The 17,130-nt window shown below is 38.0% G+C and overlaps 1 protein-coding gene across 8 annotated transcripts in view; it reads left to right on the top strand.

The window, feature by feature from the left end:
• The window catches only part of LOC105222440 (uncharacterized), a 165,373-nt gene that overhangs the window by 81,169 nt on the left and 67,074 nt on the right, over positions 1-17,130 (top strand). For all 8 annotated transcript variants that reach the window (XM_049450695.1, XM_049450693.1, XM_049450697.1 and 5 more), the window contains exon 3: positions 16,382-16,452. In XM_049450695.1, the coding sequence (XP_049306652.1) occupies positions 16,382-16,452 (71 nt within the window). The remainder of the gene's footprint in view (positions 1-16,381; positions 16,453-17,130) is intronic.

Below are 17,130 nucleotides of genomic sequence, written 5' to 3'. Positions count from 1 at the left end.
AAGAAACCCGTAAGCAGAATAAATATAGGAAGCTAAGTGAAAGCGGTTTGAATTAAGGCTGAACCTACATAGTTCAATATTCTTGCAAAATAAGAACATTTTTAACACATATTTTAGTTACCGGCAATATGAAGCCTTTCTATCGATTATTACCAGCTGCTCCAATTAGATCGTCAGACTGTTCGTGCCTTTATTATTACTAGAAATTATTTTATGCTATTGAATATTCAACATTATTATCAACGACATCCAGTTACATCATGATTGGATTCGATTGGGTGCTTAGTCATAACGGAATCGCAGAAATTTGTCAAGGTCATAACCTTACAAAGGAATGTATCTAAGTTCCACTAGCAGTAGAATGGGATCAGAGGTCATCTATCGTCTGAGTATTAAGTGAACTAAGTTAGGACTGGTGAACTTCAGGCGGTTGGGCAGTCGTAATCTCATTCTTTGAAAGTTTTTCGACTTCTTAGAGATTCTCCTTCCTCTAATTATAGATAATTCAACTGGAACTCTATCCAGATTGCAGAAATTGTTTTAAAGAAGACGAGGTATTATCACTTCAATACTTCTTAATTGAATGCCACGCATGTATCGAAGTTTAAGCGGCAGGTTTGAAGGGGAGTCTTCTGTCGGGAGTTCTCATTCACATCTGGTTTCAGACTATCAGACCACTGTAGTGTCTTTCTAGCGGAAGTGGCAGCCATCAGGGTCAGTTGCTGCACTTCTTCAAAGTGAGGCTTCTTTTAGGAAAGTAAGCATCAACTTCGAAAGCAGGGTTTCTATACAGTCCTAGAGCTCGCTGACATTGGTTACTTCCACTTAAGGGGGGAAGCCTGCTTTAGAAGCTTCTAAAGTCGATTTTTTTTTTGCTTAAATCTCTTTAAAAATAATCTAAGAATATGACCCCAAAGTTATAAATGGGAATTCAAAATATTTTCAAAGCTAAAAGGGATATAGTGACCGAGCGTCTAGCAGATTTATTAGCGCTTGGGCAGAAAACGAACACTTTGAAGCGCAATTTCTCGGTTTTTAAATTGTACGATTGTTCTTAATTGGCGGGCAGGATAGAAAAAACACTAAACGTCGTATGGAATTGGGGCATAGTTTATTATCTTTGGCATTAATTTTAACCTTTAGGTCTTGGAAAGGCTCATATCGCTGCAATGTTGGGCGTCCTAACTGGACACTGTCTCATTGGCCCTCATGTTGTGAGGCTAAACATTTTGAAGATCGCAACTTCTCAAAAGGACGGAGATGAGGTGGAAACATTTAGATACTTTTTCCCTCACTGTACAGATCTCGCCAGACAAAGATTGAAGCAACTCGGTTGCTATACATTTTGTGAGCGAATTAAACGGACAGTCGCCTTTAGCAATCCAAGTTTACCCAATTAACCCAACCTAACTGCCAAAGACTGTCAATTCGACAGCATTCCTCTCAACATGTCTACAGTTCAAATGATAAGAATATTCAGAGAATGGAAGATTCAGTGTGAAGTATAAACCCAACGAACTAAATACGAGGTTTGACAATTAAGTAATGAGACTGATTTTATTGCCGCGCTTGTGGTAAACTTGTGACCTTGAAATTCTCTTTTCCGGCATCCCTCCCCTCTCCATTGATATATGTACCATCGCTCTAGCTTGTTTAGTTCGCCTGCTGCGTCAAGTTGAGTAGTGCTCGTCAGAAAATGGCAAAACGAAATCAAGAGCAACGCGTCGCGACATCGCTTGTACCTGGATCCTTCATCCCGACAGCGCGCCATGCCACACCGGGCTCAGCGTGTCTCAGTGTTTGGCCTCTAAAGGGATCGTCGTGTTGCAACAGCCGCCTTATTCGCCCGACATGTCACCTTGTGACTTTTTTTGTTTCCTTAAACAAAATCGGTGGTTAAAGGAACCCATTTTAGGTCGATTATGGACATCCAGGCCGTGACGAGGGTACTCGCGGACATCCCAGTCGAAGCGTTCCAGAAATGTTACGAAGCATGGAAAACGCGCTGGAATCGCTGTATAGCTGCCCAAGGGGACTACTTTGAAGGGGATGGCAGAGTTGTAGAATAATTTTCAAGTTATTAATTTTTATAAAATCAGTCTCATTACTTAATTGTCATACCTCGTATATTGTTTTTATACCCATTCGTCTTTGATTGATGGACAATTTGATGTTCTAGGAAAAGTTTTAATAAAATCCATTTTCATCAAAATACATGTGGCTGCGTTCCCTAGATTTATAAAAAATTTCTTTAACCAACCAATCGCTAACTTGAGAAGAGTTCAAAGCCTGGGTTCCCTAGATTTATTAGCATATTTACTTACCATTCGGTAAGTTGTGAAGAGTTCAATAACAATTAACATAGTGATGATTCGGGGACCAGTAGCTCCTTGAGCCATGAAAGTTCAATATTACCAAAGAATTAACGACAATCTCAAAACCCCTGCGCTAATGCACCACCTGTGAAATGTAAGCAACAACGCGGTTAGCCCACGAAGGCTGCTGTATGCTGACGATAATAATCGCACGTGCGCGACCGAGGCCGATAATGATGATGCTAATGATTACATTATACGAAAAGTACTTGTTGCAATCACTGACAACTCAGCCTGTGATGCTCTACTCATGGCTGTTGATGTTCAATGTATTGCTGTTGTCGCAGTTGTTGCTGCTGCTGTTGTTGGCTTATACCGCAAGCAGCCTTATTACGTTGACGTTTGCCTTCACTCTCGCCTTCAGCAAGTCAGCCAGTTAACTGGATGTATGAATGACGATTGGATGATGTCTCAACAAAATGTAAGTGTATGTATGTATGTTTATAGGTTTGTAAGTATGTATATATGTATGGCTGTATGTTTGTGGCCATGCTTTATGGCAGTGTCTGCACATGTGGCAGATGATGAATTTCCTTTTGTGGCAAGTAGTATGTAAGCCTTGTTTTTTTCGTTCAAGTTTGTTTTAGCGCGCTTCCACAAACACACACACACACATATACATACATACATTCGCAGGTGTAAATAAACAAGTGTGTCTGTGTGTTTGCGTGCGCCAATGTGTTTTTGTGGCTTGCTGCGGCGCGACATACATACATATACGGCTATATTAAATGGAAAGTGGCACTCCTTTCGATTTTTCTTTGAATATGCTGGGATGTTGTTGTTGTTGTCATTGTTGTTTACAGCAGCGATTTTTATGTTGCCACGGCTGCTGTTGCTATTTACAGTAAATATTTACGTTGCTCGATTTGGCAGCTGCTACACGGCTGGTGGAACTCGTATTTTAGCGCATACATACATACATACATAGGTAATATACATACAAACTATATGTATGTGTACATAGGTATATTCAGTAGTATGTACTGTATGTGTATAAGTTCAATTAGCGCCTCAGATGGGCCGCCGTCTTACCAGTTCAGCCAAATCATAAACAAACAATCGCACACACACACGCATACAAACAAACAAAGTTAGGCACGCAACGGCCACTTGTCAGTGTGTCATTTGGTCATTACGCAATGTCGACAAGCGTCTGCGCCTGCGTCTGCCTTGGCAAACCACTTGGCGTTATTTGTATGCAGCCATGTGCTTATGCTGCGCTATGTACATACATACATATGTATGAATGGGTGCATGTATGGCCTGCCACACTGGTATTTATGCTGTGGTTTCTGTGCGGCATTTGAAAATTTATGCGAATAGTTTTACATTAATTATGTGGGCACTTAGATTGGCATGTACACTTTTACACACATACATAGTATACATATGTACATACCCATATATCTTTATAAATATATATACATATGTATGTGTGTTTATATGCGGATACCCACTTTTACATTTGTGTGCATTATATTTATTATGCAGCCATGCATTTTTGCGTTATGGAATTTATTAAGAAATCCTATTTGCACATTTTATGTTGTTGGTAAAAATTTTTATTTGCATAAAATATGTAACTTTGTAAGGTGATTACCTCATGCGCCTGAGACTCAATGAATTTTAAGTACAAATTTCAGTTTGGATATGTATTTATGTATCAGAAACATTGTGAAACTTAAAGGGGCTGAATTCATCGGGTGGCTCCGAAGCTATTTTTTTTTCTTTTATAGTAGGGGGAAGCATGGAAAGCCGGAGTGCGGAACTTTAATCCGCTAAACCTAACCTACTCCCAACTCAGGACTCTCCCACGGAACCACCGATTAAGTATTACTTCGTGGGAGGGACAGGACATTTAAGTCTCCTCTATTGTGCGGACTGACGGACGCCTAACTTGTTCAAAAAGTCTCAATTTTGTCATTATGGATGCTGACGCTTCGCTGACAGCTTTCCAATTATCAGTCGACTGACACATGAGTGTCGTTAAATTATCGACCGTAAAACTACCACCGAGTGTGGTTTTTAGTTTTTCCCTTGTATTTGAAAATCGAGGGCAATAAAAAAATACATGCTCAGAGTCTTTTATATGCTCTGTACATGTCGGACAGTTCGGACTAATGTCATTGTGGAATCTGAAAAAGTAACTTCTAAAGCACCCATGTCCACTAAGTATTTGGGTCAGATAAAAGTCTAGGTCCCCATGTCGTCTGTCTATTCACGAGTGGATGTCCGGTATCAGTCGGTGGGTCCAACGCCCTTTGGATGAGGAATTCCACCGCTCCTGCCACATTTTAATGCTTTTATTCCTCTCCTCTGTCTTTGCCGATACTGTTTTAGGCGTTGCTAGATGAAGTAAACGCTCGAGTTCATCTCCCTGGATGTCAATGGGCGGCATGCTGGCTAATACTTCAGCAGCGTCAGTAGATGTAGTCAGAAAAGCACTTATTACTCGAATTGCAGAAAGCCTATGCACTGCAATTATTTGTTTAGCATATGCTTATATATCCATTGTCTGTATCCATCCTAGTGCTACGTACAGTATTACGGAACTCATTGCTTTCGCTATCAGGATTCGCCGGCTGGAACGCACACAGCCTGTATTGGTCATCATTCTCGATAGGGCATTGTAAATTTTGTTTGCTTTACTGGAGGAATACTCCAGGTGTTCTTTAAATTTTAATTTAGAATCTAATATTACTCCCAGATACTTCAGATGCGGCTGCGAAGTAATCTCGCACTCCCCGAATGGAGAGCCCTATTTGTTCTTTTACCTTCCTGGTGCATATGAGCAAAACTTCAGTTTTTTGCTCCGCCAGTTCCAGACTCACAGAAGAGAACCAGTGCCGTAGTTCATTTACGCACTCATTCCATTTGCTTCTTAGGTCGACTAGTTGTTTTGCCACTGCTACTACCATGAGATCGTCCGCATAAGCTATTAGTTTCACATCTTTTGGTTGCTGCCTTCTTAGCACCCCGTCATACATGAGGTTCCATAACAGCGGGCCTAACACGGACCCTTGGGTTACTCCACTCGAGATAGAGTAGCTCTTGGCTCCTTCGTTCGTATCATAAATCAGCCTTCTGTTTTTAAAATAACTCGTAATAATATTTATGAGGTATTCTGGGGTGCGAAATTTTTCCAGGGCTTCAATTATGTGTGCCCATTTTGCCGTGTTGAACGCATTCTTGACATTCAGGGTGATCAGCGCGCAGTACTTTTTCGTGCCACCTTTCCATCTTTTCCCACTTACTGCATATTTCGCAGTATCGACGACTTCTCGTAGTGCGTCAATAGTGAATCTCTTTTTTATAAAGGCTATTTCTATGTTGATTCCAATCGTTTAGTTTGTATGGCAGCTATATGATACAGTAGTCCAATCTAAACAATTCTCTCAGAGATTGTACCGTTGTCTTGAACAATAATACATGCCAAATTTTCGTAAATATATCAAGTCCCATAAGTTTTCCCCAGTTTTCCATACAAACACTAGATTAGGATTGTTCAGTTTGTATGGCAGCTATTTGCTAAAGTGATCCGATATCGGCGGTTTCGAGAAATTAGTAGCTTTTTAGGGGGGAAAAAGAATGAGTGTAAAATGTAGGTTCGACATCTCAAACACTGAGGCAAGGACATGTCTAAATCGACTCAGCTCATCATGCTCATCATATATGTATTTTCATATATTTTAACGGGTTCTACGAGTAACGTTTCCTTTTGGGTGTTGAAAACTTCGTGGCAAATTTAATATAACCTTTCCTAAAAAGTTTGAAAATAAGTATTCTCCTTCTTCATTTTTGGCGCTTATGCGGTTATAGCCGAGTTTACAACAGCGCACTAGTCGTTCTTCCTTTTCGCTGTTTGGCTCCAATTGAATATTCCAAGTGTAACCAAGACCTTCTCCACCTGGTTTTTCCAACGGAGTGGAGGTCTTCCTCTTCCTCTGCTTCGCCCGCCGGGTACTACGTCGAATACCCTCAGAGCTGGAGTGTTTTCGTCCAGTCGGACGACATTAGCTTACTGACTACACTTTTCGATTGCCGCAGTAGAACCTGTTGCCTGGAGTGATTATGCGTTGGATTTCGAGGTTGTCATTGTTGTTGGTGTTAATACTGGTTCCAAGAAAGACCAACATTGACGTGGGAGCCTAGTCGCGAGTGCGACGTTTGTTTATTTGATGACAGGAGATATTCCGTCCTGCCCTCTTTTACCACTAGGCCCATTTGCTTCGGTTCTCTATCCATTCTAGAAAAAGAAGAACTAACAGCGCGGTTGTTGAGGCCAATAATACCGACGTACGTCAGCAGCTGTACACTTTTATAGAAGACTTTACCCTCTATATTCAGCTCTGCAGCTCGTATTATTTTCTTCATTAGATTGAAGAAGTCGCACAATATGGAGTCGCCTTGTCCGAAATCTCGTTTGGTATGGATCGGCTCGGAGAGGTCCTTCGCGATATTGACGGAGCCTTCGGTGTTACGTTAGTTTACATAGTCGTATTACTTTTGCGGGTACACCAAATTAAGACAGCTCCTTTTCGTGCTGTCAAAAACAGCTTTGACAAAGAGGTGGTTCGTCGATTATCTTTTCACGTGTCTTTTCCAACTTTCGGCGCATGCTGGTTAGTAGTTGATTTTCCAGGCCTAAACCTACCTTTACCGTTATCAAGGTCCAATCAGTCTGCTGATCTCGGGTCTTAATCTTTCACACAATACAAATAGAACCTTATATGCGATATTGAGGAAGCTTATCCAACAATAGTTGGCGCAGATTGTGAAGTCTCCCTTTTTGTGGATTGGTCCAAAGCACACTTAAATTCCAATCGTTGGGCATGCTACCATATTTACGTGGCAAAAATCTTTCATCATGACAACGCTCGGTTTCATGTTGCAAAATCGGTTGCAAACTAATTCGCCCATATATCCCAGACTTTGTACCTTCTTACTACAACTTTTTGTGTCCTATGCAGGATGTGAAAATATTATAGTTTCAGATGGTCAATACTTTCGAATGGTTGAAAGGCTGTGCTTATGTCACGCTTCTAACAGCACCCATAATAATCTCAAAAGCTTGAATGGTGTTCTGCATTCACATATTGTATGTACTCGTACCATAAGGACCGAAATTTTGACGACTAAAGTGTAGAAATAATAAAGTCGGTTTATTCACAGAAACTCATATAAAGAGTCAGTAAACTTTCAAGATAAAGTTTAATACAATCATTTGCTGATGAAACGCTGAATATGTAACAATTCTATGCTAAAATCTGCGTTTTTAAGTACAATCGGAAATTTACTACACAAATTGTAGATTTCAACGGATGAAGGACAGATACCAAAATGGTCTTGGCTTCTCTGTATATTTGGATATATAGCAGATTAATGAGGGTGCTCGACATACATAGCTGATACAGTAAAGATATCAAAGACTTGTGTTGGACATATCGTGAATGAATAATTTGGGTATGCGAAAAATCTGTACAGACTGGTGGCCAAACCAATGAAAACGATGGAATAATTGCTTTGATTTGCTTCCGAATCCAACTATACGCTATATTTTACCATAGCTACCCTTTCTGTTATCAGGACTCAAGGAAAAGGAATCGCTGAGACTGAGAACAAATTTTAAACCAAACGTACTACTTATAGTATTTAAAATCAGTATCAGAATATTAGAAGACCGCTATAATCGGTGTAATGTGAAGTGAAGCGGCTTAGCAAAGTTTATATCAAAGCAAATAAATCATTCTTAGAGTAGGCTAGCCAAGTAAATGAATTACACCAATTAGTTTAAAAAAATATATGTTACATACTCCTCCCATTATTCAATTCAATATTTACACACACTCAGCAAGTACATACATATGTACATATGCATGTAATCGCAAGCGCCTATTGCCACTTCCAAATGAAGCCAGCTCCTTAGCAGCCAACAGCGCTAACCACCTGTTCGTTAGTTTCTAGAGAAAAAATGATTCTAAACCAACGGCTGGCCAATTATTCCGATGAAAATCTCTTAGTTTCTGCGCTTAACTGGCACACAAATCTAAATAATTTTCACCAGCCACTTAGCCTTGTGGAACGAGTATTGAAAATCTATTTTCCAACTAACTTTTTTGTTTTATTTTGGAATGCAGTTGCCACAACGCTTGACCGGTTTGAGGTGAGCCAGTAACAGCACCTGAATCTGGTAAATATTTGTGGTACAACACACATACATAAGTATATGCCCATATAAATAGCGAGTAACGATTTTTTGTTGTTGTCTCTTATACAAGCTGTCGTTGCACGAATATTTATGTTGAACGCTCGTGTTTTCTTCAATTACATTTGGCATTCTCGGCAAGGTCAACAATTAGTGGTCGTATTCGTACTACTTTCGCAAGGCGCAAGAAATTATATTGCTTGCAACACAAATACAAGCAGATAATTGACTGCTCGTGTCTACCAACTAAATGCACTCTAATTGTTGGTATGGTTTGTATACATACATTTGTACTCGAAGGTATGTGATATCAATTTGAAATGGAGCTACACTTTGGGATTGAAAAAAGTGTGTGATTGTAAAATATATCAAGAAAATAGAGAGAAAGATTATTTTCAAAAAAATGGAGACTCTTTAGATTGAGGAGACACTTCAAAAAGCAACTTGCCTAGATGTGTTTAATATAGGATCAGGTCTATTGGAAAGTAACTGGTCTGACTTGATGAAAATTTTCCAGACAATTCTTTAGGAAAATCAACCATGAAGGATTGATATATAATGATAAGTTTTGACGCGGTGATATGAGCTGCGAAAACGGTGAATGCAATGGACGCCCAAAAGAGGTTTTTACCGACGAAAACATCAAAAAAAAAACTAGTAAGGAAGAGATAAGGTCGGGTGTAACCGACCATTTCATAGCCTTGTAATTTGCAAAGATTAAAACCTGGACAATACTTTCAGGCAGATGGATCCATGTGTAGAAGTTCACGCAAGTGAGGAAAGTTCTCTGAGAGCCATTCACTTGAGAGTGGCCAGAAAAGATTATTTTACATATGGCTGACGCCATTCACCTGGAATGATCGGTCCCTTAACTGGGAAGGTCCCGCTGCCCAGCTGGTTGATGACCTCGTAAGAGCTCAAGTGACCGCCGCCGTCTAAGAAGTGCAATGGACAGGACAAATGCTGTATTTAATACAGTGGTCATATAAATGAGCGCAATTTCGGTGTGGGATCCGTGGTGGGAGAGAGACTCTGTTATCGAGTCCTGGCATTCAACCCGGTTTATGAACGTTTAGCCACAATCCGCATCAAAGCGAAGTTCTTCAACACAGCGCTGATTTGCGCCCACGAACGGACGGAAGAAAAGGACGATGTGACCAAAAATGATTTCTATGAGCGCTTGGAACGCAGCTATGAGAGCTACTCCTGTCACGATGTCAAAATCGTGTTTGGCGACTTTAACGCTAGGGTGGCTAAACAAGACATCTTTGGCACAACGGTCGGTAAATTCTGCCTCCATGGTGGAACATCACCAAATGGGTTGAGTCTTATCGACTTCGCCGGGGCCCAAAATATGGTTATCTGTAGTACTAGACTCCAGCCGCCAACCAGATCGATCATGTTGTGATCGACAGATGACATCTCTCCATCTCCAATGTTTTGGACGTGTGTATGCTCTGAGGTTATAGCACTGACTCGGCCCACTATCTTGTTGTAGCCAAAATACGCACCCGCCTCTGTGCAGTTGCAGTTTTTGAATTGTCCCATTCTTGATAACCTTTTTGTATCAATTGATTTGATTACCTCATTGTATTGGTTATACGCCAAGAACAGTTCCCCCAATGTTAGTTACCGTAAATAATCTTACAATGTCATATTACTGTAAAATTACATAAACAAACCGGTATATAGAGCGCCTCATACAATACACATACTTATGAATACAAATATACCACAAACATGCATACATAGACACATGTATTTTAATATAACATCGGCCCCTTGAACGACTAACGGTCAACCAATGGTTACCAGCACCCGGCACCCAGCCTATGATTTCCATATGAACGGCCTTTGAGTGCGCTGCGCTTGACACGCTTGATTAATCAAACATGAAAAACGCTGAAGAGCAGATGCTTGGCCGCGTTAACTTCGTTGGCCCCAACTTGACTTCGTTTAACTGCCAATATGCATGTATATATGTATGCATGTCTGTATGTATGAATATAATGCATAACGTGTTGATATTAATGCACATAGTTAGGCCGAGAATACGAGTATACTAGTGTTGTGACTATCGTTTGTATAAAACTTGCGATGCAAAAAATATATGTATGTATATTTGTGTATATAATATTTGTATATTCACTTTGTCCATATGTATGTATGTAGATAGACACATATTGTTTGAAATATGTAAAAATATAAAACAACCTGTTCACTCTTTTTTATTATTGATGAATATCGTTCCACTTGAGCATCAATACAAATATCTATGCATATGTATATGTCTGTTTACATCTGTATTCATACATATATACTTGTATATAAGTTTATATGCCGTTTCATAATGAATGTATGATAACCAATATATTAGGGTGTCCCTTATTTCCCAAATTTATTTTTGGGTCTGCAGCGCCCTCAAAATTTTTATGCTCTAATGCCCTAAAAAAATTATGAAACCCACATAAGCTATTAATATTGATAATAACCCGTGCCGCAACGACGATTTATTTCCCATATAAATAACATGGGGTTTTCGTACTTTTTGCAATTAATTTTTTCTTTGCGAAACCAATTGATATATTGCTGCGGCAGCGAATTATTTTTGTAGGAAATTGAACGTTCTACAAAGTTTCTCTGAAATTAAAAAAAAAAAATTCGAAATATTTTTTTTTTTTTGGTTTTTTTTGGTCAGTCAGTGATATCTGTGTCAAATTTCACATCAAAAACTTTCAACTTTGACCTTGAATAACTTTGATGGAAGTGATTTTTTTGAAAAATTTCTCAGAAACTTTTTGTAGATCATTCAATTTCCTACAAAAATTGAAGATAGTCTAATTGTGTTAAATTGCAACGTGTTGGCAGCCATTCAATATCACAATTTCTTGAAATAATCGAATCTTCAAAATTTTCTTGCAATAATTCGGTTTTTGCACGTTGGCACCAGATGTTGTCAAGATCAACTTCTGCCAATTGCAGCCATAAAAAGTTGGTTATCATCGATCTATACTCCACTGACGGTAATGGTGTCACCAATTTCATTTTTAAAGAAGTATGGACCGATGATTCCAGCAAACCAAAAACCACACCAAACTGACAATTTTCTTCACACCAGAATCAACAGTTTAAAGTGAGCATCATCGGAAAAAATGATTTAAAAAAAATCGTTATCGTTTTCAAGTTGTTCCAAGGCAAAACCAAGATAATCACGACTTTTACGGTGGTCCAATGGCTTCAGTTTTTGAGTGAGAGCAATGTTAAAAATTTTTGGAAAACCCGGTTTATGTACCAAACCGACTTCATCTCGTATGTGTTTTCTGGTATCACACACGAAAAGTATTATATACCATAGGGACTTTGTTTTGGATAACTTTATATTTTTAATGGAAATTTTATTCAATAATTGTGTCAGTAAAAGCATGTCCAATTTGTCTTCGAACTTGTAGGAATCTGCTGTAGTTATTTTAGAAAAAAAATTGCATCTGCCTTCAACTGATTGATTGCTCCTATTTAGAAACCTTCAGTTCATCATTAGTATTGTCGTGATAGAAAACAGCGATCAGCAGTTTTATCTGTAAGCCATTCTCAATCTTTTCCTACTCGATTTTCTTTTAGCCAAATATTTATACAGGTAGAACAAGCAGATTTTTAATCATAAATCTTTCAGAGTCCTTCGCATGTGAACATGGTCATTATAGAAAGCGATTTTGTTTATTATTTTCACCACTAACTCTTAGGAATGAGGTGCTTCACTTGTAAATAGGGATCCATTTCGAGATCCCCTACTTTTTTAAAGAAAAAACGTAAAACATAAAATCAAAACTAATAGGGACTGTTTATTATCATTCGAAAGAAGATTTTTGTCATTTCTTTTTTGAAGATTATTTCTTTCAAATGTTGACCGCGGCTACGTCTCAGATGATCCATCCGTTGAGTCCAATTTTCGATGAATCGTGCGAGCATTCCGACTGGTAACTCGTGAATGTTAGGTGAGATGCTTTGCTCCAAGGCCTGAATCGAAGTGGGATTGTCCGCATAGACTTAAAACTTTACATGCCCCCACAGAAAAAGTCCAGCTGTGTGATATCACACGAACTCGTTGGAAAATCGACCGACTCAACATGTGAAACTAACTAATATCTCTCTTAATAAATCCATTGGATGATGCGATGTGTGGGAAGTGATGCCGTCTTGTTGAAACCAAATGTCGTCGAGTTCACGGGCTGTGATCTCAGGCAATAGTCGGTTATGATAACGTGATAACGGTCGCCATATACGGTTACATTCTCGCCGGCTTCATTTTTAAAGAAATACCAATTGTTTTTTTTTCTTGATTCAATAAAAAATAATACTGAACAAAAATAACATGACAAAATTTCATTCAAAGGAAACATTTTTTCGGAGGGTCACATTGAGACGATCCCATAAAAATCGATTGTTAAATTAGTTCCAAGGAAAGTTACTACTCACAAAGTAAAGCTCTAATTTTTAATTTAATAAATGCTGATTCACTTTGTTTATTTTTATAAATTTTCTCTAATTTTAATAATTTTACTCGGCATCTCTGTGCGAACACTTTTTCTTACCATGATTATTTATAAATTTTTCGCATCGATCAAATTTACCTATAATTTATTTTGCCACATAAATATGTATGTATATACCCATATAATTAGATATTTACGCATATACATACATAAAATGTAGTCTACTATGTGTATACACCTTTGTGAATTTTTAAAGTGCATTTGTTGGTGTCATAATTCGAAGTTGTTAACTGACATTCGTTCCAGATTTTGTCTGCACTAATGAACTTGTCGTGCTTTCATGCTTGCTTTATTTCAAAACTCCTTTCAAACATACATATGTATGTACCAGTTGTATGTAAGTAGCCATGTAGATATACAGCTGTGTGTATTTGCGTTGCATAATCGATAAGGTCGCTTCCAATCACCGGCAGGATATGCGATATAAGATTCTAATATGATTCGCATGAAATCATTGAACGTTGAGTTGCATCGAACTGAGCTTATGCGATTGATTTCAATTGCCGCTGGCATCTGATAGCAAATCTTCAAATAATACTTACTTATTTATACATAAATATTTGTGAATAAGCATAAGTATATATGTATCATCTTGTTTTTGGTTTATGTCAGTAAGTTTGACATTTATGTACATATCTGACATTCTCATGGCGGTTTCCATGTTCTGGTGAAACGAATCGCCTTAAACTTTTTTTGAGTATTATTTCTGATACGTTCATACACCGGTTTGATAAAATAAAGTTTTACTTGTCCATCACATTACGAGTACTTCATAAGCATTTGAGACAGCCTCATAACTGATTCAATTGCCATAAATATCTTTGTTAATTGGCTTAATGATGAAGGTATCGGTATCATTCTTGGAAGCATCAGGACTTTCGAAAGTGTTGGGGTACTTTCTTTAATAATATTTTTTAGATGTCACCATTATTGGTCCTAATCTAAGATTATCAACCATTGCATGCTTTTTCTGGCAGTAGAAAGCATTCTTGAAGTAATGTCGAGGAATGGTGCGGCGTTAACAGTCCTTGGCCGGTTAAGAGTTCGGGTCCATTCCGGTTACTTAGATCCGGCCATCAAGGAACAATTTTAAGAATGAAACTTTTAGGAAATCTTATTAACTCCAGTAGATAAGTGAGATAATCAGCTCCTAAGTCTTGTAATATTTTCCCGTTTTGCTTCTTTTTGATAAGTTTTCTTATTTTAGCGAGTATTCTTTTACTCTCACTTATAAAAGGTCGATTTATCACCATTTGCTATAGATCTCACGGCAATTAGGAACTGATTCAGATTATGTCTGGCCAATCACTGTCAATTCGGCAGCGTTCCTAAATAATATTTGGGTATTATTTCTATCGTTACAGCAACAACACCAGCGAGACATCAGTTTAATCAAAATATATCAGACGCACATGACACATCCATTGATAAGCTCACAAAGTGATAGAATATCGCTTATCAGTTAATAGCGCCTACTTTTTTACTGTATTTATTATAGCCAATAAAATATATGTATATAAATTATGGCAAAAACAATTAGCTGCGATACAACTTTGGTTCGTCATAAATTTTGCATGAATTTGTCATTCAAAATTAATCAATCAATTGGTTTGCTGAATCAGTTGATATCGGCACTTTCTTACTTGCTATTTATTAAATTATTAATATTGATCAGTTAAATTTTATTGATGTTTTTTTGTTGTCAAAATTTATTATCACTTTTTTTATTATATTATTTGGGCCTTTAAGAAACGATTATATATTTTTGTGAAGAACCCTTTTCGCAATAAAAATTATGTTTGTTGGAGACATTTATGAAGGTTGTAAAAGTTATTGCAATTTATTTAGATGGGTGATTTCTAGAAATTTTAAAAATTTTCATCTAAAAAGGTGTTATAATGTCAAATTGCGAATTGCTGAAAGTCCAATTATTGCCATACATATGTCCCACATATTTCCAAAATCTTTTGAACTAAGCTCCAGAAATGGTACAGCGTGGTAATATTTTCAGATACTACGTGACAAGATCCCACACTGTCTGACTGCCTATGAACTTAACTTTATGCGATCTCAAATATATGTACCTTCTCTATTGGCATAGATATCGCTTAAGCGGTTATAGCTGAGCTTACAACAGTGCTCCAGTCGTTCTTCCTTTCCGCTGTATGACGCCAATTGGAGTTTAAAGAGTAGTCTGCCCAACAGAGTGGCGGTCTTCCTCTGCTTCTCCCGGCGAATAATAAGTCGAATACTCTCAGAACCGGAGTGTTTTCATCCATTCGGACGACATAATCTAGTTAGCGTTGCCGCTGTCTCTTAATTCGCTGAACTATGTCAATGTCGTCGTATACCTCGTACAGTTCATTGTTCGACTTAGAAGTTATGACAGTTTGTTTGATGACAAGAGATATTTCGTCTTGCCCTCTTTCACTACTACACCCATTTGTTTCGCTTCTTTGTTCAACCTGGAGAAAGCAGAGCTAACAGCGCGGTGGTTAGGGCCAATGATATCAATATCAGCGGCGTACGCTAGCAGTTCTTACACTTTTGTACCTTCTCTATTCAGATTTTGCAGCTCGTATCATTTTCTATATGTCAGGAGTAGATTGAAGAAGTCGCACAATAGGCAGTCGCCTTGTCTGAAACCTCGTTTGGTATCGAATGGCCCCGAGGTGTCCTTCCCGATCCTGACGGCGCTTTTGGTATTGTTCAACGTCAGTTACAGAGCTGAACTAGTTTTAAGGGGATTACGAGGCTGTTTTGTTACTTTCACTGGGTGTGTTTTTTTACGCGGCGAGTTCCAAACACTGCGCACAACCCTTCTCACTGTAGCTCGCCTTCAAACGGATGTTTTTTCGTTACGCAGAGGATACTTGGTTAAAGACCGAAAGTCGTGAGCTGGTTGAGCAGCTTCTGGACACTCTTAAGCAAATGGCGCTCAGAGAACTTTACTCACTTGCGCGACATATTCTCCATCATCCAATAGAGGGTTAAAATTTCCAAGAATGTAATTCTAAGCTTGAAAGGATATCAAAACTGTAGTGGGAAATTAATTTAAAATAACGAATATCCTCCCTCTCCTCCTTAACTGTTACACCCTAGTATTTAGATTGTTCTAACTATAACATAATTACAAAGCCTTTAATTTTTAGTTCTACAATGTACATTATTGTAAAAAATCATTTACTACATACATTTTTTTTTTTTAAATATTTTATGTTAATAATTGTTTATTATTTTCATTCCAGGCACAATACGTACTTCCATACTATCTGGTTCAAAATTTAATGCCACTTGGCACTTAGCATACCCACATAAGGTAAGGAACAAATTCTATATTTTACAATTTGTCTTAATTGTAATTTGTCACTACGATTTAATAATGACTTCTTTTCTAAGGAGCTAGTTGATTTGCTTACAAAGTGAGTGGGACACCTGGAGTTGGTTTTTTTCAGGTTGTACCGTCATAAAGTTTCTGTTCTTATTCGTCTTTTGGTAGAATTCTTATATTGTATTTAGTACAAATATAAACATACATATGCAAAGCTACCTCTGTAAAAATAATAAATCTCCATGATTTGTGAAGAGCAGGCAGAAGCTTAATAAATCAACAAACATGAAGGTTTCGCGAATACAAGAATGAGGCATGCTGAAGTTAAATTTGCTAGAAACATTATATTTCACCAAATGAAAATAGGATAATTCGGTTAATAACCATCTTCTTTTCCCTCAGTTAGAGCCGTTTTCTCAATGTTTGTTTGATACGACTCACGAGCAATATGTAAAAAAACAAGGCTATTGTAAAAAGTACCTCTACTTAGATTACCCGTTATAAGCACACACTCGACTGGGATGGCCTTCAGTGCCTTAAACGAACTCCGTTTTTCGATTTGGACTCATTTTTGAAACGCCATACGCTTTATTATTAAAGAGTTCCCATATCATATTCATAAACCCACGTTTTGTCGCCTTTTATGAGGTATTTGTAGAATATAGG

The sequence above is a fragment of the Bactrocera dorsalis genome, chromosome 3 (assembly GCF_023373825.1).
Source record: "Bactrocera dorsalis isolate Fly_Bdor chromosome 3, ASM2337382v1, whole genome shotgun sequence".
Taxonomy (NCBI): domain Eukaryota; kingdom Metazoa; phylum Arthropoda; class Insecta; order Diptera; family Tephritidae; genus Bactrocera; species Bactrocera dorsalis.
Note: the sequence above shows the minus strand (reverse complement) of the source record. Positions and strands in the feature narration are given on the sequence as shown.